Consider the following 27,877-nt stretch of genomic DNA (forward strand, 5'->3'; position numbering starts at 1 on the left):
GCAGCTTATGGCAACAAGGCAGAAACAGAGAGAATGTTCTGATGCAGAGTTACTCAATCTTTATTTACTTTGAACAGTATTATGACTGAGGAGTCCAGGTTTATATAATCTCACTTTAGGAGACTAATCTGTGATGATTTATTGTTATCTATCATTGCTGTCATACAGTCATCATTTGAGTTACACACTCCAAATGAAGAACCACAAAGGTCAACTTTTAAATAGATTTAAATGTGTGCATTTGATACAGTGTAGGACTAAGGGTGCATTTCATTTTGGAAAGACCACCCAAAGGGGATCATAAAGATTTGCCAAAAATGGATGAAATAAAATCACTCTTGGAAGAAAATCAGTATAAGGAAGAGCAACAATGGAATACAACATATATCCATGAGTTAGAAAGGTCCAGTCAAAGTCCAGACCTAAATCCAATTGACAATCTGTTGAAAGACATGAATATCGCTGCTCACAGACAGCTTCACTGATTGAAGAAAGATAAAGATTTCAGGCTATAGCTGTGAAAAAGCTGTGAAAAAAGACATTCCAAAAGACTTGCAATAGTAATTACAGTGAAAGATGGTTCTGCAATACCTTGTAGAATGCATTATTTTCCTTCCACTTCTCAATTATTACCAATTTGTCTTCATCCATCCCATATCTCTACAAAATACCTTGAGGTTTGTGGTTACAACATGACAAAAATGTGAAAAGGTTAAAAGAGTGGGAATGCCTTTGGCACATAAAGATAATCACTAAGTCAGCCTTCTATAACCTGAAGAACATCACGAGGATCTTGAAAAACTCATCTATTTGTTAATCTTTGCACAAATTGATTGAAATCACTGAATGGCAAAATAAATTATCGATTTATTGTCGTTGTAACAACCATTCAGATGATTCAGGTCATCTGGTTCAAGTCTACTCTGCATCCCTAGAATCAGAACCAAACATGGAGAAGCAGCATTCAGTTCTTGTGCTCCACTAATCTTTAGCAATATGAAGACTATTCCAAGGAAACTGTAAGCTATTAGTGAATCTGGACCTTCTTTCAATTCAAAAAGATGTTTTTAGTTGTTCCATGCTGAATTGTTAACCCTCTCATTGTCCAATAAAAGAGCATTCAGTTAAGTCACAAAAACAAATCTGTAGCAAAGTTAAAAACCTTATTTATAAACCACACAAAAGCATTCAGAGAAGTTGAAATGTTACTTTATTTAAAACAGTGTATTTTGTATTTGCTGTTGAATACCTTCATATTAGTGATGCTTTTGCTTTGTTGTGAATTGCAGAATTCAGAGCTTTGTGGAGGTTCATGAAACAATCTGTAAAGTTTTGTTGTTGTTAGGTAGCATTTATTTGGGGTACTTGGAGAGGATTTAAATGCAGTTACACTTTGCAGATCTTCAAGAGGAATACATTTTTTACTCTGGAGCAGGTTGATCATTCAAGCATTCCTCTTTGGTCAGCTGGGTTTTGTTGAGCCATGGGCGACTCCACACTGTGAATGTGCACTGGTAAGGCTGAAAAGAAAGCCCACAATAGACTTACATAAGTCTGAGACTACATGTACATTTTCCACACAAACATTACTTGTTGGTGGGTTTACAATTCAACATTATAAAATGACAACTTGTCCGTATTCCTCTTTAAATCCCAGAGTTAAATGTCAGGCTTTCATTGAATTCTAATCTAATTACCTGAGCGTGTTCTGGCTCTTTGTGGATGGTACAGTTTTCTGCTTGTCCTTCCTTTTCACAGCTGGTTCTCACCAAAATCACAGTTATGATGTAATTGGTCCCAGCTACCACCTTTAGGGAGAGGCAGACAAGACAACAAAATCCAGATTATTTTAACATAATGGGAAAAAAGCCTATTTTCAGTAGTGAAACATCAACGACAGATAAATACCAGTTTAACATTGTTATTTAATTGGACTTTACATAATTGATGGTGTCCCTAATATGGTCAAATTACTCAATTTTATCATAACAGTAGGTCGTTATTTAACGCTAAATACTTAAATATTTACAAAGCTATTGACCTGAGACTCAGCTAAGAGCACCTTAGTGACCTGGTGGAGGACCGTGTCATTGGTCCCGTTGTGTTGGATGACAGCAAACTGCAGCGCTCTCTGGAACTCCTCGTCGTTATCTGCATCTTCTATCTTACTGATGCCCCCAGCCATGGGTAGATCCAACCCAAAGGCTAAAAGAGTAGCATAAAACAGAAAAGTGACCTTCCACATCCAATCAACAATCATCAACTGTTAAGCAAGGGGGCTGGGGCTTCTCTTCAGCGGTCCATCTCTGACACAAACATGCACACACACACTCACAGGACTAACAGGCAGTTTGGAACTTGCAGTCAACTAACATACTTGCTTCTGCGTTGTGGAGCCCCTCGTTGTTAGCCCCACTGATGACCTGACACAACCCAAAGGCTAAAAGAGCAGCAAAAAATGGAAAACTAACCTTCCACATCGTTACTCTGTAGGTGAAACTGCCAAAAACCTCAGAACAAGAAAAAAACCTTTGATGCTTTCTGTCTGCTCTTTTAAAGCAGAAGTGATACCATTTTTTATATATTAACAGAGGGGTCATCCAATCAACAATCAACTGTTAAGCAAGGGGGCTGGGGCTTATTTCCAGTGGTCAACAGCCAATCTCTGAGACACACAAACATGCACACACACTCACAGCACTAACAGGCAGTCTGGGGCTGGCAGTCAACTAAAACACATGTTTCTGGGATGTGGAAGTGACCAGAGGGAAACCCCTAAAGAGTGGGGAGAACGCGCAAGCTCTGCACAGAAAAGCAGGACATTTTTACAGAGGTGGCCAAGTGGGGGCCACACGTTTTTCCAAAGTAGCACACCTGAACGTGTGGGTGTCTTTAGCCTTCTGAGACCCAAGTGTGTCGATTCTACTGAATGTGAGTGTGAATTATTTGGGTGTGTGAGATCTGTGCCCATAGAAGATTTTTGTTGGAAAGCTGTGTTGTGTAAGAATATGTTTAAGTTATTGAATATTTTATTCGTCCTTCATAACACTGTTGAAGTTTAGTAAGAATAGTTACCGCTCGACGTTGTTTTATTTGTGTTGGCGGATTTTTTGTAAGCAGCTGTGACAGACTAATGATGTTTCTGTTGCAAGAGCTAATGTTTTCATCCATTAAATTGAGACAGAAAGCTTTTTTTCTTTTCCTTAAGTTTTATTTTTACTGGTTTTATGATCAAACACGAATCCCTTGTTTATTTAATCCAGGCGATAAACAGAGATTAAATAGATGACTGCTGACCATCCACTCCAGTCAGGATACTTTGCTGAGACCCATGTCCGTGTTGTTCAAAACAAACAAAAACTGACTGGCCTTTATTATATTAACTAGATTACTGCTGACCACGGATAGATGTGTCAAGATATTACAGTGACATCCAGGCTAAATGTGACTGCAAGGAATACAGTACAAAATTACAGTTTCACTATCAAATGTGTATTACTTAATATAGCACAGTTTATTCATGTTTGTGTTCTTTTAGAAAAATATTTCAGTGAATCAAATCTAAAATTAATTCAGACTTAAAGAGAGACTACGGCAGGGGGATAACTTTAGTCTATATTTTTGATTTGTCAGGAGAGACAGGTGAGACGTGTGAGTACAGAAGTATGCTCAAAACTTGTGTTTTGAATGTGTTTGTGCAGTGTGAACAATCAACATTCATATAAACTAATTCATGTTATTTCAGTGAGTCATCATGGTTGTGCCCTGAGTCCCTGTTGCTTCAGATGATGTTACTCCCCATGGATTCACACACAAACAACCACACTGTTATGATTTGGGGTTGTTTGGTTTTTGGTTGCAGGTTTTTCCTCTTATGTTTCTCACAGTTAAGGTTTTAAATTATGCTTCTGTTTATTATTTTCCTGGTCATGCTTTAGTTTTTGTCTTCTAGTTCATGTTTTGTCAAGTTAGGTTTTTGGATCTGGTTATGCTTTAGTTTCATGTTTTTCTAGTTATGTTTATATTAGTTTGTATCCTTGAATTTCTGTTTTGCTCCAGTCATGTTGTGTTCTCTACTGTCTGTCAATTAACTTTATTCGGTTCACCTGCACTAAGCAAATCAGTCTGCTCGTTTCACCTTGTTCTTGTTCTATATACAGGTCCTTCTCAAAATATTAGCATATTGTGATAAAGTTCATTATTTTCCATAATGTCATGATGAAAATTTAACATTCATATATTTTAGATTCATTGCACACTAACTGAAATATTTCAGGTCTTTTATTGTCTTAATACGGATGATTTTGGCATACAGCTCATGAAAACCCAAAATTCCTATCTCACAAAATTAGCATATTTCATCTGACCAATAAAAGAAAAGTGTTTTTAATACAAAAAACGTCAACCTTCAAATAATCATGTACAGTTATGCACTCAATACTTGGTCGGGAATCCTTTGGCAGAAATGACTGCTTCAATGCGGCGTGGCATGGAGGCAATCAGCCTGTGGCACTGCTGAGGTCTTATGGAGGCCCAGGATGCTTCGATAGCGGCCTTTAGCTCATCCAGAGTGTTGGGTCTTGAGTCTCTCAACGTTCTCTTCACAATATCCCACAGATTCTCTATGGGGTTCAGGTCAGGAGAGTTGGCAGGCCAATTGAGCACAGTGATACCATGGTCAGTAAACCATTTACCAGTGGTTTTGGCACTGTGAGCAGGTGCCAGGTCGTGCGGAAAAATGAAATCTTCATCTCCATAAAGCTTTTCAGTAGATGGAAGCATGAAGTGCTCCAAAATCTCCTGATAGCTAGCTGCATTGACCCTGCCCTTGATAAAACACAGTGGACCAACACCAGCAGCTGACACGGCACCCCAGACCATCACTGACTGTGGGTACTTGACACTGGACTTCTGGCATTTTGGCATTTCCTTCTCCGCAGTCTTCCTCCAGACTCTGGCACCTTGATTTCCGAATGACATGCAGAATTTTCTCTCATCCGAAAAAAGTACTTTGGACCACTGAGCAACAGTCCAGTGCTGCTTCTCTGTAGCTCAGGTCAGGCGCTTCTGCCACTGTTTCTGGTTCAAAAGTGGCTTGACCTGGGGAATGCGGCACCTGTAGCCCATTTCCTGCACACGCCTGTGCACGGTGGCTCTGGATGTTTCTACTCCAGACTCAGTCCACTGCTTCCGCAGGTCCCCCAAGGTCTGGAATCGGCCCTTCTCCACAATCTTCCTCAGGGTCCGGTCACCTCTTCTCGTTGTGCAGCGTTTTCTGCCACACTTTTTCCTTCCCACTGAGGTGCCTTGATACAGCACTCTGGGAACAGCCTATTCGTTCAGAAATGTCTTTCTGTGTCTTACCCTCTTGCTTGAGGGTGTCAATAGTGGCCTTCTGGACAGCAGTCAGGTCAGCAGTCTTACCCATGATTGGGGTTTTAAGTGATGAACCAGGCTGGGAGTTTTAAAGGCCTCAGGAATCTTTTGCAGGTGTTTAGAGTTAACTTGTTGATTCAGATGATTAGGTTCATAGCTCGTTTAGAGACCCTTTTAATGATATGCTAATTTTGTGAGATAGGAATTTTGGGTTTTCATGAGCTGTATGCCAAAATCATCCGTATTAAGACAATAAAAGACCTGAAATATTTCAGTTAGTGTGCAATGAATCTAAACTATATGAATGTTAAATTTTCATCATGACATTATGGAAAATAATGAACTTTATCACAATATGCTAATATTTTGAGAAGGACCTGTATACACAACTGTTCCGTTCATTCCGCGCGGAAACATTTTGGATCATTCACTCACTCTGTTCATGTCGTCCTTTTGCTCGTGCCAAGCCTGTCTTGCCAGCCTGCCCATGTCTGATTTTGCCATCACCCTCTGAAGTAAGTTTTTTTGTTCATTAAATCATTTCACCTACCGTCATGCTGCCTGTCCGTCTGCATTCCGGGGTCCTCCGCTACACAAGCAGAGACACACACATAAAACACAAATACATGTCGCATTCAAGTCACTTACGTTTTAAATAAATGGTTCCATTTTAATTGCGTTTTGGTCTTCATTGTAACTGATGTGCAGGGGGGATAATGAGTGGTGGACCTCAGTGTCTTTTAAAGTCTGGCTACGGCCCTGATCGGCAGCTGTTGTCTCTGATAGAGGATGCACTTGAGGATCTCGATGACAAAACGGTAGCAGCCTCCCTGGGTCACGGCGCCTTCTTCCCGAGCTTTTCTCACCACTTCAGCATCTAGCTCCTCAGTGTTATGCTCTCTGCTGGCATTCACACAGGAATCTGGGCCAGAAGTCTTTTCTTCTGTTCTGTCTGTACAGAACCAGTGAGAACAGGCCAGTATAGGCATTGTGTGCAGCTAGCATTAAGCAGGCCAATATTCTTAATGTCAGTAAACTTACTCATACTCTTAAACATAAATCAGACATACAGTGTCCTCCATATTTATCGGTACCCCTATCAATTCCTATGAAATATATATAAATGAAGTATTTTACTATTTCATATTTTAAGTTGATCAGAGTGTTGAGGAACCTCGATGATTATCCATGAGCCTGGGGTACAAATGTCAAACAGAGGCCCTCTATAAAATGGGAAAGACAATGGAAAGTGACATTCAAATTGGGCAGTTTAATATGTTCATATTTAAAGCTCATGAAATTGCTTTAGGAAAATGACAAAACCTTCCGATATCTGCAGTCAGAGCAATAATTAAAACATTTAAAAGAACTGGAACAGTTAACAAAGCTGGATGAAAACCTGGTTTATCTTTCCACCAGTGACACAAAGTGTGAGAAGGATGGTAAGGGCAGGAAAGAAAATCTGGTTTGCGGTGGCGAATGCGGTTTTGGCTATGCTGTGGTGGAGGGGCCAGCCGGCATCCCTGGATTTGTGGTTCAGGCACTGTGGTGGCCTTCCTCCGCTGCTTCCTTCTGCTGCTCTGGCTCCCTGGCTGGTGCCAGGACGCGATCAGGTGGGTTGGGTGGTGGAGTGCGTACTGTGCCTGCGCTGGGGCGGCTGGTGGTTTGTGCTCGGCCTGGGTGTGTGGACGCAAGTTAACTTCCTTTATTTACTTTCATGTTTCTCATGGACAAATAGGCTGGGGCTGCTGGCCAGGTGTTCTTTTTTTCCACTATCCAAATGCGACCAGAATTGTCTTTAATTCATCATGGTTCATCATGTTTTAGGACTGGACTGGCTGCTTTCCCCCAGGAGCTCATGCACTGCCCCAAATCCTGGGCACAAAGTACCAGAACATCGTCTCCTACACCTTCATGGCCCAAGACAGCCACATCCCCAGCCTTGGAAGAGCATCATCCAGTTTGCCAAAAAAGGAGAAAAGCTCTGAAACATTGAATAACTTTTAACTATAACAGTTCTCGTTGGTGTGAATGCCAGGCGTCATGTTTTTCAGCAGGACAACAATCCAAAACAACCAAGATCTCAAAGGAGTGGCTTTATAACGACTGTGAATATCCTGGAGTGACCAAGTCAGAGTCCAGACTCTGGTGTGCTAAGCTTGTGGCATATTCAGAAAGACTTGAAGCTGTAATTGCTGCCAAAGGTGGATCAGCAAAGTAGTAAGCAAAGGCTGTAAATATTTACATAAATGTGAAGTCTTTGTTTTCTATTTGTAATAAATTTGCAACAATCTACCAAAAAACTTATTTTACATTGTCATGATGGGGTATTGTGTGTAGAATTTTGAGGAAGGAGATAAATTTGATATCATTTGAAATAAGGCCATAACAAAACTGAGAAAAAAGTGCAACGCTGTGAATACACTAGTCTTATGCACGCACACACTCATACCTAAGGGCAACTTAGAGAGACCAACCCAACAGTCATGTTTCTGGACTGTGGGAGGAAGCCGGAGTCCCAAGAGAGAACCCCAGGTTGCAAGGGGAGAACATGCAAACTCCATGGAGAAAGACCCCAGGATGGGATTTGAACCCAGGACCATCTTGCTATAAGGCAACAGTGCTCCAACAAGCATTCACAGTTCAAAAATAAAATAGAAGACAGCTGGATGACCATTAACTACAGCTCCCTTTATTTGATGCATCACCAAACAAACATATGTTCTATATTTGCCCCCACCACACAAAGGTAGTCAAGAAAAGGATTTATTAATCACATCAACAGATTCAGATAAGTCATGTTTTTAAAATCTGTGTAGGTTTAATTAAGCCACTGAAAAATTTGATATTGGTAACTTATCAACTTTGTTTTGTACTTCAGCATTTACATTGGACTTTATATTAAATACTCTAAAGTTTGAAAACAAAATGAAGTATATAGCAAAGTCACACAGAGGATGTAAAGATGTTTTACGCTGTAAGTACAATGTATTTCACTCTGAATGACGTTAAGGTTTCTGACATTTCTCTCCCAGCAGCCTCATATCATTGAGCCAGGCGCGAGACACGGTGAATGTGCACTGGTAAATCTGAAAATGAAAACCCAGAGTTCACTAATATAGGCATGAGATTACACAATAAGACAAGCATGAGATGCATTTGGTTTCAAAGTGTGTTATTTTTTTTTAACACAAATTATATGTCACAGCTGTAATATAGAGTTGGCATGTAATGCATTTTATTTGTTACGTCAGAGAAAAATATTAATAAAATTTACATTTTCATCCCCAGAATTTACAATAATTACCTGAGCCTGGGCTGGATCAGTGTAGACAGTACACCCCATATTTGGTTGGCCTTTTTGCAGTTTGTCCGTCCTAATGTCACAACAATTACGTACTTAAGACCTTCGACCACCTATTAAGGAGAGGCAGAGGAAACATAGTGATTCAGATGACACGTTATTCTCAATGAATATACACACATATTTAGGTTTGTAAAAAACAGCAATACAGAGTCTGTTTCTGTCCCCAGGCTGTTAATCTGACGAACACTTAACACACAGAGTGACCAGATCCATAGGCATCATGGTAATTGCTAGTGATGAGGACATTTGCCCCTCTCATCTGAAAAATGTTGGTTTGGAACTCCCAGATTTACCATAAAATATTAGTTCACCCAGTGAACGATGTCACCGCTAAACCAAGAACTTCCCAGAATTTTAAATGATAGTTCTGTGTTATTTGGGAAGGTGATTATTTTCACATGTATAACGGCCATAGCACAGTGAGTTTAAAGGAATCTTTTACTAAAATAGATATTTAATTAAGTGTTTATTTATGCAAGTAAAAGTAGATGTTTCACAAAATGAAAATACACCAGAAACCAGGAAATGGCATCTACTTCATTCAAATCGCCCCCACGCTCATGACGCTCCTGCCCAGATCATACCTTGCATATTTACACTAATTTACCCATATAGGCCTTTTTCTCTTTAGAAAAAACACTGTATATATACACATTTACATAAAAAAATATATTTTTATTTCCCTTAAATATTTATATTTAAAATGTCTTGATTGAGAGATAAGTGGAACCCAAGGCTGGGGAAGAATGGTGAAGCACGGGAACGAAATGGCAGCGGACTTGACAGTACAACAACCACTGAACTGAACTTGAAGAACTTACTACGGCTGTTAACCCTCCTTTAACCCAATATACACACGGGACATCAATGGGGGATAAATAACAGTTTAACAAGGTTATTCATGTGCACTTAGCATAGTAAAGAGGCTAAAATAAGGTATTTTTACATGTAATGACTGAAAGACTAACTAATTTCACATACGTCACTGACTTTATTAGAAGACTTTGAAGTAACCATGACAACGGAAACACTTGGAACGTTAGCGTTACTGACCTGAACCTGAGCCGAGACAATATTAACCACATGGCGGAGGCACGGGTCTGTTTTAATGCCGCTGTTGTGTCTGGCGACGGCGAAGCTCAGCGCATTTTGAACTTCCTGGTCGTTGATGTTAGCGTCTTGCAACCCTCCAGGTGGGGAACACAGCCCAACGGCGAGAAAAGTCACAAAAAATGGGAAAAACAATCTTCAACATCGTTCTTTAGGGTAAAGCTGCTTACTCGGAAGATAGAAAATCCCCATTGGATGCTGTTTGAATACCTGCATAGAAGCGACACTATCGCTCAAAGATTAGTGGAGGAGTGGCGCATCACGCTTCTAATCTACAATCTCTGCAGTGCAAACCCACCCTGTGTTTTCTTCTTTCTTCTCAGGATCTCATCGAGATTTAACCGCATATATTTAAACGGATAATCTCCCAAGATTTGTTGGCTTTTCTGACGTTAGAAGCGTGAACATTATCTCATCGGGTGGTTTACAACGCGCACAGGAGGTCACAACTTTTAAAACTGTTGCACTGGAAATTTTACTTTCTCGACCTTTGTCCTGTTAGCGCAAAGCAACCTGTGTGAGTGCCCACGTCTTGAGCCGCAAAATGCAGAGACTGCAACTTTTAAAGTAAGCATTCAGAAATCACAAACTGACAAATAGCAAAGGTGTATGATTTATTCACACTTGCTTTTCAACCATTTTCTGTCATAATTTGCAGGGAATCGTTCTTTGGGCTGGATGTAGTGCAACAGCAGCTTCTTATAGGTTGTGCTGTAGCCGCAGGTGGAGTGCTGGCATATGCAATGCAGAGAAGGAGCAAAGTGAAAACTATCCCTGTTGGTGAGGGATGGTGGGGAGCAGGAGAGAAGCCACCCTCAGAGGATGAAAACATATACCCCTTTACAGTGCAAACATCAGACAAGGAGATTGAGGTAGTTTTGAGCACTCACATCAACTTTTAATGAACAGTTACTCTGTCTTGCGGTTGTTTCCGTACTCTTTGAGCTTAGAAAAAGCCAACTTTATTATGTTTTATTGGAACTTTATGTGATTAAAAATTCAGTTGCATCTCTGGCTGTAAGTTTACTTTAGGCCCATCTCCAAGCTTCCTCTAATGTCAAAAATCTTGGAAAAAATAGGTTATCTTCAGTTAAAATCTTTCCTTGATGACAACAACATTATAAATGTGTTCCAGTCTGGTTTTAAAACTTTTCATAGCACAAAGTCAGCCCTGATGAGAGTTTATAATGATATTCTCCTAGCATGTGTTTTCTGTGATTATGTGGTTCTTGTTTTGCTGGACTTGACGGCTGCTTTTGACACAGTGGGCCACGGCACTTTATTGTCACGGCTACAGTACCAAGTAGGCATTGATAACACTGCTCTGGAGTGGCTTAAGTCCTATTTAACAGACAGGCCGTTTTTGGTAAAAAGTGCAGGGTGTGAATCTTCTTCTACTCTGCTCTCTTGTGGGTCCCCCAGGGCTCAATTTTAGGGCCTTTGCTTTTTTCGCTGTACCTCCTGCCCTTAGGGTCTATTTTCAGAAGACCTGGCATTCCCTTCCATTGCTATGCCGATGATTGTCAAATCTATGTGCCTTTACGGTGAGGCGATGTCGGGTCCATTACACCTTTTTTATTTTGTCTTCAGGATAATAAAGTTTGGATGGCCCTAAACTTCGTACATATTAATGAGAATAAGACTGAGGTTCTTGTTTTTGGGCCTAGTGGAAGATGTCAGAGCACTCCGGTTGACCGTGATAGTTTGGAAGCGAATGTTGGGCCAGTGGTAACTAATCTTGGTTTTAAGACAATGATTTTAAACTTGACAGTCAAATAAGGACCACATTGAAGTCCAGTTTCTATCACTTGAGAAAAATTGCAAAAATTAAAGCTCATCTTCCAAGGCAACAGTTGGAAATAGTAATCCATGCTTTTATTTCATCACGATTGGATTACTCTAATTCCCTTTTATCTCAGAGTCAGCCAGTCCTTACTTGCTCGTCTGCAGCTGGTGCAAAATGCTTCGGCACGTCTTTTAACAGGAACACGTAAAAGGGAGCATATTACTCCAGTCCTGGCTTCTCTCCACTGGCTCCCAGTGTATTTTAGAGTTTATTTTAAAACTCTTCTGTTTGTTGTTAAGGTCTTAAATAGCTTGGCCCCGCCCTCCTTCAGTACGTCTCCTCCACCGCTACATCCCCAATTGGTCTCTTGGGTCCGCCAATCAGTTGGTCCTAGTGGTTCCCAGCTCAAAGCGGAAGCTTTGAGGAGACAGGGCCTTCTCTATTGGGACCTGGAGTCATGGAACGCTCTGCCCTAGCACATTCAACAGGCCCCTTCAATGTCCATTTTTAAAACTTGTTTAAAAACTTATTTTTACTCACTGGCCTTCAACCCAACTGAGAGTTGATTTTACATAATTTGTACCGGTATTGTTTTTATCTGTTTGTATATTGTTTTATTGTGTTTTTATTGTTTTTAATGTTAAGCAGTTTGTTTTAGCTGTGGCTGGTGAAAAGCGCTATACAAATAAAGTTGATGATGATGATAAAGGGCTCAATGATGATCTTGTTTACCAGGACCTCCATGAGCGCATTGACAGAACCCGGTTCACAGACCCTTTGGAAGACAGTGGCTTCCAGTATGGCTTTAATTCCGCTTATCTTAAGAAGGTGGTTTCTTATTGGAGGAATACGTTTGACTGGAAAAAGCAAGTGGCAATGCTTAACAAGTTTCCACACTTCAAAACCAAAATAGAAGGTATACACATCTGCATAATAAACAACAGCTGGCTTTAAGTTGACGTGTTATCTGGTCAAATATGTTTTATGTCTTTTGCTACGGTGCAGGACTGGACGTGCACTTCATTCATGTGCGCCCGCCACACAGAGGGGACCAGAGGCTTCTGCCTCTTATGCTTGTTCATGGCTGGCCTGGCTCTTTCTATGAGTTCTACAAGATTCTTCCGCTTCTTACACAGAACCACGATGGAATTTCGTTTGAGGTCGTAATCCCCTCCATACCCGGCTACGGCTTCTCAGAAGCCCCTCACAAGAAAGGTAGATCATTTTAAGGAAGCCAAGTTTATTTGTATTGCATTATTAATGCACAAGCCAGTTCTACTACCATAACTACAATAAATACAATGCATACAAACGAAGGTAAAATTTTGCATTATATTAAAAGAAAAACTGTAAAATTCTTATTTAAAAGAAATAAATGGCTAAAAAATAATATAAGTGTAGTGAATAAAGTTTGCTTTGGTCTTCACATGAAATATTAAAGTTTTCAGTCCAACCAACAGTTTCTGTACATCCCAGATTTTCAGGGACTTTGTTGCAGTGCTGAGAGGAATAGGAACTAAATGCTGGCTCTCTTTGTTTAGTTCTGGTCCCTGGAACACTGGGTGGGCAGGTCTGCAGCTGCCAGTAAAGTCACCATTACGATAATCTAACCTCCTGAAAATAAAGCATGCCCCAGTTTTTCTGTGCCCTATTTTAACAGGCCTTCTTTTTCGGAACTTTTAAGATGGTAGGCTGATTTAGCAGGGAACATGATTTGGTTGTTATGATGCAGGTCTGAGTCTATAACAGCAGCCAGGTTTCTGGCACGTTCTATACTTTCTAACCTTATTGAGTCTGTCTGAGGGGTGCTCTCTAACCTTGCATTTTATACATTTATAAAAAGGCTTTAGGTTTTTTTCCTGCATTAAGCTGGAGTAAATTTGGACCCATCCATTGATTGGTAGTTTGGAGACAGATTTGGTGACTGTTATAAAGTCTGGTTATTTGGTTAAAATATGAGAACTGAGATTGCTTTCAGCGTAGATATTGTAAAACATGCTGTAATTTTCCATAACTTCAGCTAGTAGGAGCATCTAGATCTTGAATAAGAGTGGCCTGAGAACTGAGGCTTGGGAAACCCCACATTGGATTTTTGTTTGCTAAGATTTATACAGGTCCTTCTCAAAATATTAGCATATTGTGTTCATTATTTTCCATAATGTCATGATGAAAATTTAACATTCATATATTTTAGATTCATTGCACACTAACTGAAATATTTCAGGTCTTTTATTGTCTTAATACGGATAATTTTGGCATACAGCTCATGAAAACCCAAAATTCCTATCTCACAAAATTAGCATATCATTAAAAGGGTCTCTAAACGAGCTATGAACCTAATCATCTGAATCAACGAGTTAACTCTAAACACCTGCAAAAGATTCCTGAGGCCTTTAAAACTCCCAGCCTGGTTCATCACTCAAAACCCCAATCATGGGTAAGACTGCCGACCTGACTGCTGTCCAGAAGGCCACTATTGACACCCTCAAGCTAGAGGGTAAGACACAGAAAGACATTTCTGAACTAATAGGCTGTTCCCAGAGTGCTGTATCAAGGCACCTCAGTGGGAAGTCTGTGGGAAGGAAAAAGTGTGGCAGAAAACGCTGCACAACGAGAAGAGGTGACCGGACCCTGAGGAAGATTGTGGAGAAGGGCCGATTCCAGACCTTGGGGGACCTGCGGAAGCAGTGGACTGAGTCTGGAGTAGAAACATCCAGAGCCACCGTGCACAGGCGTGTACAGGAAATGGGCTACAGGTGCCGCATTCCCCAGGTCAAGCCACTTTTGAACCAGAAACAGCAGCAGAAGCGCCTGACCTGGGCTACAGATTTGCCTGTTTTCAGATTTGTATTTAGAGTTCTATAAGGTACATTTACAAAATCTTGTATCGTTCTCCTCCCCCGTTATAATTATGCGATGCTTTGTGAAAGTCCATTAAATAAAGACACTGAAGTGTGTGTTTGTAACATGGAAAGCGTGAAAAAGTTTAAGTACTTTGAACACTTTTACAAAAGACTATTTAGTGTGTAGACATTATCATTTCAGATTTTAACTAAATGCTGCTGATATGGAATGACATTGAAGCTTGATATTACCCTGTGTTTTTATCATTTAGATATTATTTTTCTATTGTGTGATGACCTGAATCGAAGAGGATTCCTGTAATCCAGGCCTGGGCCATTTTTCAGAACAGACAAGACTGATATCCTTGAGGGATTAACCCAGAAAACATCAGCTGAAGATATGAGCGGCTGAGGTATCTGAGTCCCTATCTGCGAATGGAGGAAGCTGAGGATAGTTCTGAGGCCTTGGTGGGGTTGCTGGGAGCTTCAGCTCTTTTGTTGCATTGGTGAGGATTCGTTGGGGTGTTTAGGGGGGCGAAAATGGTGGATGGTTGCAGGTTGGCAGTGGTATTTAAAAAAAGATCCTCTCTGTTTTGGTGCTTTAGCTTCCTTCGTGTGGCGGCTTATTTCCTGTTTTTGGATTCTACTTGTCTCTGGTCAGTAGTGGGGAGGAACACACCAGATATACTAGGAGAAAAATTCTTAAAAGCATGCCTGCAGTCCCAGAAACAAAAAGGCCACATGTTTAGTTGGAAAAATGTTTGTTTGAATTGTGGTAGAGGACTTTTTTTCCTTAAGAGGATATAGTTTTCAGCAGATCCAGAGTTTTTTTTCCACATTACCACCACAACTGTCTGGCTGTATGTTGAAGGTCCTGCTGGAAGGTCCAGTCTTTTCCAGCCTCTTACTGGTTTTCTTCCAGTGTTGCCTTGTATTTAATTGCATACGTCTGCCTTTCAGCTTCAATAACATTCTCTGACTCTTCTCCCCACAGCATGATGCTGACATTACCATGTTTGTTTCTTGTTGTAAAATGACAAAATGTGAAAAGCTTACGAGGATGAATACTTTTGCAAGGCACTGCAACTCATCTTCTCTTGTACTTTTGAAGGATTTAACAGTCTGGCTGCCGCTCGGATTTTCATAACACTCATGGAGCGCCTGGGCTTCTCCCAGTTCTACCTGCAAGGAGGAGACTGGGGCTCGCTCATCACCACTAATATGGCTCAGATGAGGCCTGAGTAAGTGCAAATCAATCTAGTAGAAAACGTAGCACAGAACATCATCACTGCATTGGAATTTCCAGAGCTGACATTGTATCATTCTTTGGCTGTGAAATTTTGCCAGTGTACACACTTTTCCAGTAAACCATGACAATATAAATTTCTCAACAGTAGGGCTGATTGTCACGGGATGACAAACTTATATTTTTATCTGTTCCAGCTGTGTGAAAGGTCTCCACCTGAACATGTGCATGTCGACAGGGGGGGTCAAAGTTTTACTGTCCATAATGATCGGGCCTTATCTACCCTACCTGGTGGGCTTCAGCCGGGAAGATGTTCGCAGGTTGTTCCCTTTCTTTCAGAAGAATGTGTGGGAAATGCTGAGGGAATCCGGCTATCTTCACATTCAGGCAACCAAGCCTGACACAGCCGGTGAGAACGTAAAAAAAAACCCTAACTGATTAGTATGAAGACAGGTCAAAGTGACCGGAGAATGCAGCCTGCTGTTTAAATTATTTGTGAGGTTAGCTTTTATTACAGTCGTATGTGTGTGCAGGACGTGCACTGAATGACTCGCCTGTAGGCTTGGCGGCCTACATTCTGGAAAAGTTCTCCACCTGGACCCACATGAAGAACCGAGATCTGGAGGATGGTGGACTGGAGAGGTAAAACGGAGACGTGTGTAGCTCCTTAATTCAGGCAACTGGCGGTGGTTAGATTTTGGGACTCATTCCTTGGTTCTTGAATCCAGAAGAGATTCATTTGTCTTCTATTTCACTGCTTAAACTTTGCCATCTCAACCAAATTAAATCAGTTCTATTTCAAAATCTAAAACACTTGAAACAAACCTGAACTGAAGCGACACGGAATACTCAATTTTTAAAGCACATTTTATGATGTGTGTTTTATTTTCTTTAATATTTACAAGGTACAGTGGTTTCAGTTTGACTACTTGGCATCTAAACCTGAACCAGTTTAGAGACCACAGATACAGTTTAAAACCCTGATCTATAAGGATCTAAAGGCCAAAAAAGCATTTGTGCTTAGTTGATTTTATTAAGTGTTTTATGCATTTGCAGTGCCTTGCAAAATGGTCATACTCCTCAAACATTTTCACATATTACGATTTGTGACAGCCACAAACTTCAATTGGCTTTATATGATACACTAAGACACAGTAGTCCATAATGGTCAAGTGGAAGGAAAATATGTGTTTTTTAAAAGCGGCCAAACATAGTCTGTGGCTTGCCATAGGGACCCAGCTAGACATACAGAAGGTGCTCTGGTCAGATGAGACTAAAACTGAACTTTTTGGCCTACGTGGAATATGTTAGCTACAAAAATATAACTACACCCCCCTAAATGCACCATCCCTGTGGTGAAACATGGGGGTGGCTGCATCATGTTGTGAGATTTAGGAAAAAACTGGTCAACGTTGATGGGAACATGGATGGGGCTAAGTACAGAACAATCGTGGAAGAAACCTGTTAGAGGCTGCAAAACACTTCAGACTTCAGCAGGGGTTCACCTTCCTGCAGGCCGATCACACTAAACATACAAGGAGTTTAGGTCTTTTCGTTGATTAGAATGGCTCAGTGAAGGAATCTGTGGCAAGTCTTACTCTTCAGAGATGCAGTCAATCTGATTTATTTCATAGAATGGACAATAACGTTATTCTATATATTTGAAAAGCTGGTGGTGGCATCCCAAAGGACCTAGCACTGCAATTACATTGAAAGGTGGTTTTGTTGCATATTTAATTAGGTGGAACTGAATGCATATGTTTGCCACAGCTTTCAGATTTTTATTCTGTTAAGATTTTTAAACCCACGTATCACTTTCTTTCCACTTCACAATTATGCACTACTAAATTTGAAAGGCACTGTATCTGTAGGTCCATAAATAATAATGGTCAAAGCCCAAGCTGTAATACAGGAAGAAAATACTTAAATAAATAAAACATATTTTCGAAAACTCATAGGAACCCTGGTGTTTTGGCCACAGAGGTAAATATTTTATATGTGGACGCATTCAGGAAGGTTACAGTGAAGGCTGCTGTCTGTAACTCATTGGGTGTTGTGGCTTTTGAACAGAAAATTCAGCCTGGATGATCTTTTGACGAATGTCATGATCTACTGGACCACAGGCTCCATCATCTCCTCCATGCGGTTTTACAAAGAGAACTTTAGCAGCAATCCTAATACCAGAATTGTTGCTAGGTAAGGGCCTTTTACTCTCCATGTTTTGTTTGTACAAATGGGATCAGCATTGTATCTAACCAAGGTTCATCATATCTTTTAGGACGAGGACATTTGTGCCCACTGGACTGGCTGCTTTCCCCCAGGAGCTCATGCACTGCCCCAAATCCTGGGCACAGATTAGATACCGGAACATCGTCTCCTACACCTTCATGGCCCAGGGCGGCCACTTCCCGGCCTTGGAAGAGCCCCAGCTGCTGGCCGGGGACATCGTCCAGTTTGCCAAAAAAGTAGAAAAGCTCTGAATAGCTGAATGCATTCTGACTACAACAGTTATTGTATGTTTTTTATTATAATTGACGAATCAGAGTCCACAAATAAAGATCAACACTGATTCTTTCAGTACATCTTTTTGCCTGTTATAATCTTTAAAATGTTAATGTTTAAGCACATATAAACATGTAGACAGATGATGCTGGCACATTCATATTTTTCCCAGAATAAAAAGAAAGCCATGTAATTCATTAAACCTTTCAAGTTATGCTCAGTAAAAGTATATTGCACTAATGAGTTGAGTGTTGCTGTGCTTATTGTATATGAAAGGCCATGCTTTATAAATATAAACAATAATACATATGCTCTCAAAACCCAGCAAGCATGCCTCTTGAGAAAATATTCATTGAAAATCAGACTTTGAAAAGATTCCCTTACACTTCTGCACAAACAATCCACACATTCTAAAACAAAAAACATTAATAAAATATGTACAGCCTAATTCTAAATTAAAATTGACTTTATTCCAAAATCAGACCAATGAACTGTTTGGGTCAGCTGCTGAAGCCCTTAATGGCTGCTGGTGCCTGAAACCACACATAATCCTGCCAGTCTGACCCATCTGCTCCATGCACCTTACAGGCGCTGGGATCTGTAGACAGAGTAATTATTTGGTTTCTGACTCGAGTCGGGACTTTAAACTGTAGTTTGGGTCGGAACCAACCTACGCCACATTCCCTGTGAGCCAGTGCCAGGACCGTGGTGGGCATCAGGCGAACAGGTTTGGTATCAGACAAGAGGTCGGCAATGAAAAGAGTGCGGAAGAGCTGCCTCAAGCAGGAGGACGCTTGAAGAGACTGATCCCCGGCAGACAGGACCAGGGCTTCCATGTTGATCTCATACAGTTCTTTAGGGAGAACGAGGGAGCCGCCCATCAACAGTAAAACGCGGGGTACTCTGCTCAAAGAAAACAGCACCTCCAGCTGCTGTAGCACCTCCTCCAGCTCCTGAAGACTCTGTTGGCATTTGCGCATATCCATATCAGCAGACTGCAATGGCCTTCGAGTCACTGTATCTCTTTCCTGAAAAGCAAAATGTTTCCAAACAATGTTAAGTTTCTTTGAAATCAACAACCCTTCCAAATGAAGACGGCTCCAAGGTAGTTTTCTTCCCACCTGCACTGAAATTTGCTGCTTCTTCTGAGAATAAACCAGCTGGTCGTACGTCATCGGCAGCTGTTGTCTCTGATAGAGGATGCACTTGAGGATCTCGCTGACGAAACGATAGCAGCCTCCCTGGGTCACAGCGCCAGGGAAGACCACGTTCACGCAGCCTTCTTCCCGGGCTTTTCTCATCACTTCAGCATCTAGCTCCTCAGTGTTATGCTCTCTGCTGGCATTCACACAGGAATCTGGGCCAGAAGTCTTTTCTTCTGTTCTGTCTGTACAGAACCAGTGAGAACAGGCCAGTATAGACATTGTGTGCAGGTAGCATTAAGCAGGCCAATATTCTTAATGTCAGTAAACTTACTCATACTCTTAAACATAAATCAGACATACAGTGTCCTCCATATTTATCGGTACCCCTATCAATTCCTATGAAATATATATAAATGAAGTATTTTACTATTTCATATTTTAAGTTGATCAGAGTGTTGAGGAACCTTGATGAGTATCCATGAGCCTGGGGTACAAATGTCAAACAGAGGCCCTCTATAAAATGGGAAAGACAATGGAAAGTGACATTCAAATTGGGCAGTTTAATATGTTCATATTTAAAGCTCATGAAATAGCTTTAGGAAAATGACAAAACCTTCTGATATCTGCAGTCAGAGCAATAATTAAAACATTTAAAAGAACTGGAACCGTTAACAAAGCTGGATGAAAACCTGGTTTATCTTTCCACCAGTGACACAAAGTGTGAGAAGGATGGTAAGGGCAGGAAAGAAAATCTGCAGTAAAGAACAGTATATTGGGAGTCACGAAGGGTATATAACAACTATTAAGCAGTCTACGTGATAATCGGTTGTTTGAGAGTCATGCCAGAACACGAGCTTTTCTATCCTATATTAAGAAAAATAAATGTTATGAGTTTATTGAACTCTGCTAGGTCTTTGTCTGGAACCAGGTGCTTTGGTCAGATGAGACTAAGATTTAAATCTTGGCAGCAAATACATTTCAGGCAGGTTTGGTGGATTTAAATGATTAATGTGCGGAAAAGCAGTTCATGCTGGTTTAGGATCTGTCATGCTGTGGGCATTTTTTCTCCCTACTAAGGCCTTTGTTAGGAGTACATGGTGGCATTAACTATTTGAACTATCAGGAGATTTAAATAGGACTTTTGGTGGCCTCTACCAGAAAACTGATAATGGGGCATCATTGGATCTTAGGGCTACACAATTTCAGGAAAATGTGCAACTGAGATACCTTTGCTGAATATTGATTTAATCACCGACTCATTTGCAGAAAACGAGTCGAGATTAGGTCTGACTCATTTTCTTTATTTTCCAACAACATAAAGTTCCCATACATTTTTAAATGCCATACTTTCAAAGCAGTGTAGAAACCCTGAAAGTCAAGCATGTATGTTAAGAAATGACCGCATTAGTTATTGTTTAAATAAAAACACAATAAACTGGCACTTACAATAACCAGAACAGTCAGATGTGCAGTTTAAAGGCTAACTTACCTTGAATGATATCTGACGGCTCAGAAGAGTTTTCCGTATCTCCTATACTGCTCACTGTTTGCTCCTTCAGAGGCACAACGTTAACATCAGCAGCATTTTTTGATTCTAGACATATTTTGATTTTCTCTGTTCGGAGTTCTTCGTCTATTTCCGCTGAGGGTCGGAATGAATTTGAGTCGTCACCAACACTCTGTAAGCTTAGCAGCGAACATGTCATACTGCTCGGCTCCTCCACGGTGCTTACGTCCCTCTCTGAGAAAAAGGAGATTCTCCTCTTTACTCCGCTTTGGACAGTGGGCGAACTTTTTGTTTCATCTGAGTTCGGTATTAGTTGTAAAACATCAGACTGCTCTGCCATTCTTTTTTGAATGTCCGCGCCTGCTTCGTCTTTACCGCTCGGAATCATGGGAAATCCACCAATTGCTGCAAGTTAAGCTGAAATTCTTCTTCTTCTTCTTGGTTTTATTGGCGGTTGGCAACAAACGTTTAGTAGCATTACCGCCACTTACTGGTATGGAGTGTGGTTCGTGTCGGTCTATCCATTTATATATATATATATTTAAATTCTACAAATTCAATGAATAAATAAATCTTACCTATGTATATATATATATATATATATACAAATATACATACTTAAACATTACTTTGTATTCTACCCTTCTATATCCTCCATACTTTCACACATTTATCTACTATAATCAAATTCTATAAAATAATTTCGTTTTCTTTAAAAAACGAATCACTATTTGTATATGTTTACTCCCTAAATTCTTCCTCAAAATATCTAACAGATTAACCTCGTCCTTAATACCTTCAACCTCTCTCCTCATATATCGTCTTTCTCTTTCATATTTATGACATTCTATTATATGTTCTATTGTTTCATATTTTCCACAGTAGTCACATTTACCAGTACTATGCTTTTGAATTTTAAAAAGTGTATTATTAAGTCCTGTATGCCCAAATCCTAACCTTGTTATCACTCTTTCCTCCTTTCTATTTCGTCTTCCATTTCTTCTTTCTCCTACTATCTTCTGAATTTTATAAAATCATCTTCCTGTTTTTCCTTCATCCCACCTTTTTTGCCATTTTTCCATCAGCTTTCCTTTAACAATACTCTTTCCCTCAGATTTACTTGCTTTAACTGTAAAACTAATAGGATTTTGAATTACCCTCTTTGCTATTTTATCTGCCCTCTCGTTTCCTTCTACTCCAATATGTGCTGGAACCCACACAAATATAACTATTAAGCCCATTTTCTGTGTTCTGTATAGTGTATGAAATATTTCTAATAAAATGTCCATCCTATTATCTGATTGATTATATTTTAAACTTAATAATGCAGAGCTTGAATCTGAGCAAATTACTGTTTTTAATGGTTTTATGTCTTCTACCCATTGTAAAGCTAATAATATTGCCAACATTTCTCCTGTGTATGCTGATAAGCCGTCTGTAATTCGTTTTCCTATTTTGATATTGAATTCTGGTACTACAAAAGTTATTCCTACTTTTCCATTTCGGATAATAGCTTTTACACAACATGCCCTTTTATAATATTTACGTCAAGCCTTCCACGCATTGTATGAAATAGACGTTCTTAGAAATACTAGTGGTGTCCCTCAAATTTACATGACATTTGTAGTTCATTTAAACATAAATACGTATATCCACTCACCTTTTCTGCCTGTTTATTGGCGGTTGGCAAAAAACTGAAGATGTGCATCACCGCCACCAACTGATAGGGAGTGTAGTTAATTATGGATTAATATCTAAAATGTACGTCTGTATATACTGTATAATCAAAATCTCAAAAATAATTAAGTTTTTTTAATCGTATATTAATTTGTATATGTTTGCTCCCTATATTCCTTTGCAATGTCTCTTTTATCCTAATCTTTTCTTTAATCATTTTAAATTCTTTCCTCATATGTCTTCTCTCTTGCACATATGTTTGACATTTTAATATGACCTGTTCTATTTTCATTTCATTTCCACAATCATTTGTATTTTGAATAATGGAAGCTGTATTTTTGATAAAATATCTGGCCTGCAGTCGGAATTATTATGTTTTAAACTCAATAATATGGAACTTAAATCTGAGCAAATTATGGTTTTTAATTATTTTATGTCTTCCATCCACTGTACTGCTAATAAAACTGCTAACATTTCTTCTCTATGTACAGACAATCAGTAGGGGCATCTATATAAATCTGAATATACATATAGTATATGTTTATATACGCCTGCATTGTATTTGATTCTAAACTATATATATCTCATTCTTTTTGTTTTCTATTAAAGTCATATCCACTGTTGCTTCTGGTAAAATATTGGACTTATCTCTAAATATTGTATTTGAAATTCCTCTGTTATCTTTTTTATAACCCATCCGAAACTTCTTGTCTCTTTCTTTCTTTTTTCCCAGCATGGCTTTAAGATTTTGCGCAGTCTGTTGTTTTTTTAGAAAACATATTATAGCCTGAAATAGGACGTGCTTTCGCGCCCTCTAGTGGTTAATTTGTAGAGCACACATATAAAGAAAGCCCAGGTGTGAATAATTAGGAAGACGAACCTTTTATCAAAAAAGGGAAGGAGGAGCAGGCGGGTGGACTGGCTGATATTTTTCTTCTGTCCGATTTGGTTAATAATGTCTTCGGTGCAAGTAGCGGTCCGAGTCCGTCCTTTGAATAAAAGGTGGGTGTAGTGGTGTGGTATGCCTTCTGCTATTTTTATCTTAAGTTTCTTAAATTGAACGTCACGCCACTCACATTTACTTTCGACAGAGAAAAGCTGTTATCTTCCAAGGTGATAATTCACATGAGGGGGAACTCAACATCTATTCATAAGGTATAATGTAACAAAATGAACGAGGTTTAGAATGGGCTTAATTATGTTTTCACTGAGAGTGGACCGTTCATTTTACATTTCAGCCTTCGTCTGGCCGAGTGGACAAACTGAAGGACAGAGGGAAAACTTTTTCATACGATTACTCATTTGACTCAACGGATGTAGACAGTCCCACATTTGCATCACAGGAGAAGGTGACATTTTTTCTTAAAATCCGTATTTTGCATTTTACAGTAGTGAAGTATACGTTCATTTTAAACTTTTCATCTCACTCAGATTTTCAAGGACGTTGGCTCTGACGTTTTAAAAACAGCATTTGATGGTTTCAACGCCTGTATGTTTGCATATGGCCAAACAGGCTCAGGGAAATCTTACACCATGATGGGACATAAAGTAAGAATGATTTGTTTTTTGTTTTTTTTCCAATGCTTTTATTGTGGAGACCCTCTAAAACTTCATTAGGAAGCTTTTGTTTTGTAAAATTTCTGTGTTATGTTGGTCAATTCCCCTACCCTTTCTGAAAACACGTCAGATGTTTTCCCAGGAAAATACAGTTAATTCCTTATAGAACCACCTTTCTTTGCAATTATTGCTGCAGGTCTTCCAGGATCTATCTCTACAACCTTTGCATATTTAGAGAAAGATGCTTTTGTGCATTCTTCTTTGTAAAATACCTTAAGCTCAGACAGAAAGAGCAGCATCTAACAGGTTTTCTTCCAGGATTGCCCCATATTTGGCTCCGTTCATCAATTTTTGCCAGCTTCCTTGTTCCCACTGCATCGTGCTACCACCACCATGTTTTATAATCAGAAGCCATAGACAATGGCCTCTGTCCATAAAGGCCAGATTTGTGCATTTTTCTACTGATAATTGTCCCCTTAATGGACTTTGCAGCTCCTCTAAAGTTACCAGTACCCTCTTGGCAGCTTAAAGCGCTCCTTGCCCAGTCTGTCAGTTTTAGTGGATGGCCATCTCTGAGTAGTCTTGATTAGTTTTTCACAGTGATATGTTTAAGCTGGAGATATTGTTTTATAAGCTACCCCTTCTTTAAACTTGTCAACAAGGTTATCCTTGTATTGTTTGCTGTGTCCTTTGGCTTTCATGCAGCTGATTGTTCACTGATGTTATTTAACACACATCTGATGCCTTCACAGAACAGTTGTTTTATACTGAGATCAAATTAAACACAAGTGGACTCTGATAACTAATTGGGGAACGTCTGAAAACAATGGTTTGCACTGGAGTTTATTTAGAGATGTTGGCGTAAAAGGGCTTGAATAGCTAATGCATTACAGACTTTTCTGATTGTTGTTTTATGTTAAACAATGTATCACAATTATGCATTTCATTGTTTTGGTCTATGACAAAATCCTTATAAAGTAAACTATAGTGTGCAAGGCAGTGTTCATGGCTGTTTTGATGAAACATTCAGACATCACAACACGTTCTGGGTTGGTACAGATGTCCAATAATAATTTGAAATAATTTATTTAGCACTGGGTCAGATCTACTATTCCTTGTCACACAAGATGCTGGGAAAAAAAAGTGCATTTAAAAGAATAATAAATCTACCAGTTAATGCACCTGGGTTTGTATGCGTTGACCTCTTGCTTGTTTAAAAACTCAGTCTGCAGCCTCATTAGTCTGGCTTCTCTCTCTGCACTAATCAGAAAATGTGATGAGTGCAGCAAACCTCTGTTCCTCTCACTGTAATGGGAATCTTGCATTATTAGAGAAGCTAAAAACAAGAGGGCGCACAGGTTGGAGTGGAATTGCTATCGTGCATCAGTGACTCCATATCGGAGGAGGTGATGTTTGTGTTGCTCAGCAGTCTTTGCATGTGCTGAGTTGTGGTTGCAGCAAAGTGTAAACAGTCAGATTAAGATTATGGAATAGGATCAAATGTGAGATTAATTATTTGGGCATTGATTCTAACAGCAATATTTTTTAATTAAAGGTTGATAAAGGTTTAATCCCACGAATTTGTGATGAATTGTTCCTGGAGATTTCCAACAGAAGCAAGAACGAGGCCATGTCATTTTATACGGAGGTCAGGTAAGCCACTATTACAGCATCTGCCAATTTATTTCAGTTGAAGTTATTGTTTAATGCACCAAGTCTTCTTGGCTTCCACTCTTTTCAGTTCCAGGCAGTAGTTAACATCCTCTAGATCGTTGCTAATATTATAATAAATGTTTGTCTCTAAACTTTAAAAAAAAACTTTTTTCCCTTTTTATAAAATGATATAACATCACTTTAGTGATATTAAGTTTTGTAAGAACAAGAATTGGGTAGATAATATGGTTAATGTTTACATCTGTGTCGTTTATTAAGTTGCAGAGAAGCCACTCTGGTTTTTGAAGGCACCAACAAGGGTCTGCCATGAGTATGGCTAAATGACGACTCTTCAGTTCATTTTACACCGTTTGGTTTCCCAGCACAGACCAGGCTGTAATGCCTGGTTGTAAACGAATGTTACAGGGATGAGGTCAAGGACAGATGATAAGCTTAATGTTAGCCTACCTTATTTTTTCCTGGTGAGATGTGACTTTAAAATTACAAAACAACATAAGTAGATGAATCGATAAAACTATTAGACTTTTGCCAACAGGTTCTGCAGTATTGGAAACCTATTTTTACACAACTTTTCCCCATTTAAGTCCTGATTTGGAACAACAGATGCAACCTGATAAAACAAAAATCGCTCTTTAATAAAGACTGGTTGGAAAAAAGTATTTGGTCTATTCTACACCTTATGGAAGAAGATGGTAACTTTTTATCATAGGATGCTTTTATCAGAAAATGCACATTAACATGCACTAAAACTCAGTTAAACTGAGGCAATTCCTCCTGCTATGGTTTTACTTATTAAAAGCATGATAACATATTCAGAGGTCACTCCAAAATAACCATGCTTGATTATAAATGGCTGTGACTTTATAGACAAAATGTAGAAATAAAATCATCATATGCTTCCCGTCAACCCTGCGAAGAAAACATTTGTTTAAGGATTATAATATCTATTTAAGGAAATTTGGAACCAAATACATTTCTTGTCCACTCTCACAAAAAGTCGAAATTTACTCTAGGAATGACTTATTGCAAAGAAAATTGAACACAAATACCAGTTCCTGTGTTTTGTGAATCAGATTGAGACACTAGAACATGTTTTTTTTTCATTGCAGTACAATAAATGTTTTTAGAAGGATTTTCAAAAATGAATCTCATAAGACGTTTATTCTACTTTTAGCTTTTGATGTGATAAAAGATGGTCTAACAGGTTGAAGAATCAAACTATGTAAATAAAAATTTATTCCTTAAGACAAATTTTTGTTATACATAAGTGCACATTCTTAAAGACCAACCCCCTCTTTTCAAAAATTTTTTAAGTTAAACAATTCTATTTAAAGAAGTGCTAAATCATTGCTAAACTACAAAATGCAATGCTTTTTTTTTAACCCCCTTTTTTTCCTTTTAGCTTCACACTGTTTGTATTTTGATCTTTATTTTCTTTTTCTACTTAGTTATACAAGTTAAATGCACTTTTTTGTTCTGAAGTGTGCCTTGTTATATTTTGTATCTGATTCTTAATTAAGAAAAAAAAAAGCCTACCTTATCATTTCAAAGCAGTGTTTGGGATCGTTTTTCTGTTGGAAAATCCTCTTGTGCCTAAGTTGCAGCCAATCGAGCTGTTCGAGGTAAACTTAAAGTTTCAAAGTATTTCAGCTTCATTATTCCATTAACTTGGCACATGCCCTCAGTACCACTTGCAGAGAAACAGCCCCTTAGCATAATGGGATCATCACCTTGCTTGTCAGTTTGCACGATCTTCCTAATTGTGAAAGCCTTGACTCATCTAAACAGTCTTTTTGTTGTTGCCATATAATTGAATTTTTGTTTCCTTTGACTCTTTATACAGACGAGATTTTGCTTCTCCATGTGAGTGTGGACAGACTGAAAATCCAGGCCTATGCCAGGAAAATGAGCTCTGACAATTCTACCAAGGAAAACTGTCAAATATTCAGCCAGAATTATGCCAGAAGCCTTATGATGGCTACAGAAGTGGTGGAGGTGAAAGTTCCTATGGGTCTCTTAACCAAATGTTAATGGTGTATGCGTAATTTTGACCCTGTGTGGACTAAAGAAAATCCACTGTAAATTGA

The 27,877-nt window shown here is 39.3% G+C and overlaps 4 protein-coding genes and 1 long non-coding RNA gene across 15 annotated transcripts in view; 2 read left to right on the plus strand and 3 right to left on the minus strand.

Annotated features, from left to right (window-relative positions):
• Window positions 1-1,335: 1,335 nt before the first annotated feature.
• Window positions 1,336-2,498, minus strand: LOC124859325 (cystatin-like). Of its 3 annotated transcripts, none has more exons than XM_047352062.1 (4): window positions 2,378-2,498; window positions 2,042-2,205; window positions 1,698-1,808; window positions 1,336-1,520 (listed from the first exon to the last, which is right to left on the minus strand). In XM_047352062.1, exons 1-4 carry the CDS (start codon window positions 2,478-2,480, stop codon window positions 1,422-1,424), a joined length of 477 nt encoding a protein of 158 aa, XP_047208018.1. In that variant the 5' UTR covers window positions 2,481-2,498; the 3' UTR covers window positions 1,336-1,421. The 3 variants fall into 3 exon arrangements, with proteins under 3 accessions (XP_047208018.1, XP_047208020.1, XP_047208019.1); XM_047352064.1 differs by having other exon boundaries at window positions 2,072-2,205; window positions 2,378-2,496; XM_047352063.1 differs by having other exon boundaries at window positions 2,063-2,205; window positions 2,378-2,496.
• A 5,548-nt stretch (window positions 2,499-8,046) lies between these two features.
• Window positions 8,047-10,284, minus strand: LOC124859326. 2 transcript variants are annotated; one of them, XR_007036064.1, is made up of 3 exons: window positions 10,152-10,284; window positions 8,684-8,793; window positions 8,047-8,465 (listed from the first exon to the last, which is right to left on the minus strand). It is a non-coding gene; the product is annotated as an uncharacterized LOC124859326 (long non-coding RNA). The 2 variants fall into 2 exon arrangements; XR_007036065.1 differs by lacking the exon at window positions 10,152-10,284 and adding an exon at window positions 9,565-9,662.
• ephx5 (epoxide hydrolase 5) lies at window positions 10,279-18,473 on the plus strand. The gene is made up of 9 exons (XM_047352059.1): window positions 10,279-10,420; window positions 10,512-10,725; window positions 12,375-12,555; window positions 12,645-12,854; window positions 15,594-15,723; window positions 15,926-16,137; window positions 16,262-16,370; window positions 17,799-17,924; window positions 18,007-18,473. Exons 1-9 carry the CDS (start codon window positions 10,398-10,400, stop codon window positions 18,206-18,208), a joined length of 1,407 nt encoding a protein of 468 aa, XP_047208015.1. The 5' UTR covers window positions 10,279-10,397; the 3' UTR covers window positions 18,209-18,473.
• On the minus strand, window positions 18,236-21,282 carry LOC124859324 (MAD2L1 binding protein). The gene is made up of 3 exons (XM_047352060.1): window positions 20,865-21,282; window positions 19,352-19,617; window positions 18,236-19,258 (listed from the first exon to the last, which is right to left on the minus strand). The coding sequence occupies exons 1-3, from the start codon at window positions 21,268-21,270 to the stop codon at window positions 18,731-18,733; spliced, it is 1,200 nt and encodes a 399-aa protein (XP_047208016.1). The 5' UTR covers window positions 21,271-21,282; the 3' UTR covers window positions 18,236-18,730.
• A 2,154-nt stretch (window positions 21,283-23,436) lies between these two features.
• Window positions 23,437-27,877, plus strand: part of kif16bb (kinesin family member 16Bb) — a 97,023-nt gene continuing 92,582 nt past the window's right edge. For 6 of the 8 annotated variants that reach the window (XR_007036031.1, XM_047351863.1, XM_047351864.1 and 3 more), the window contains exons 1-5: window positions 23,465-23,561; window positions 23,651-23,714; window positions 23,798-23,908; window positions 23,991-24,107; window positions 25,672-25,769. Coding sequence is in view for 7 of the 8 variants with exons in the window: in XM_047351863.1 (XP_047207819.1) it covers window positions 23,515-23,561; window positions 23,651-23,714; window positions 23,798-23,908; window positions 23,991-24,107; window positions 25,672-25,769 (437 nt within the window). In the remaining variant the exon portion in view is untranslated. Of the gene's footprint in view, window positions 23,562-23,650; window positions 23,715-23,797; window positions 23,909-23,990; window positions 24,108-25,671; window positions 25,770-27,877 lie in introns of all 8 variants that reach the window. The other 2 variants (XM_047351860.1, XM_047351861.1) reach the window with 2 other exon arrangements.

Source organism: Girardinichthys multiradiatus, chromosome 22, assembly GCF_021462225.1.
Source record: "Girardinichthys multiradiatus isolate DD_20200921_A chromosome 22, DD_fGirMul_XY1, whole genome shotgun sequence".
NCBI lineage: Eukaryota > Metazoa > Chordata > Actinopteri > Cyprinodontiformes > Goodeidae > Girardinichthys > Girardinichthys multiradiatus.

Excerpts from the sequence above, each read along its gene's own strand:
- LOC124859325 (XM_047352062.1), bottom strand. The coding sequence starts at position 2,480 with ATGTGGAAGGTTAGTTTTCCATTTTTTGCTGCTCTTTTAGCCTTTGGG. Across the intron at positions 2,206-2,377 it reads GCTCCACAACGCAGAAGCAA|CCTTTGGGTTGGATCTACCC; the intron begins GTATGTTAGTTG and ends CTACTCTTTTAG. Across the intron at positions 1,809-2,041 it reads TGCTCTTAGCTGAGTCTCAG|GTGGTAGCTGGGACCAATTA; the intron begins GTCAATAGCTTT and ends CTCTCCCTAAAG.
- ephx5 (XM_047352059.1), top strand. The coding sequence starts at position 10,398 with ATGCAGAGACTGCAACTTTTAAA. Across the intron at positions 12,556-12,644 it reads CTTCAAAACCAAAATAGAAG|GACTGGACGTGCACTTCATT; the intron begins GTATACACATCT and ends GCTACGGTGCAG. Across the intron at positions 16,138-16,261 it reads AACCAAGCCTGACACAGCCG|GACGTGCACTGAATGACTCG; the intron begins GTGAGAACGTAA and ends ATGTGTGTGCAG.
- LOC124859324 (XM_047352060.1), bottom strand. The coding sequence starts at position 21,270 with ATGATTCCGAGCGGTAAAGACGAAGCAGGCGCGGACATTCAAAAAAGA. Across the intron at positions 19,618-20,864 it reads GCCGTCAGATATCATTCAAG|ACAGAACAGAAGAAAAGACT; the intron begins GTAAGTTAGCCT and ends GGTTCTGTACAG. Across the intron at positions 19,259-19,351 it reads AGCAGCAAATTTCAGTGCAG|GAAAGAGATACAGTGACTCG; the intron begins GTGGGAAGAAAA and ends TTTGCTTTTCAG.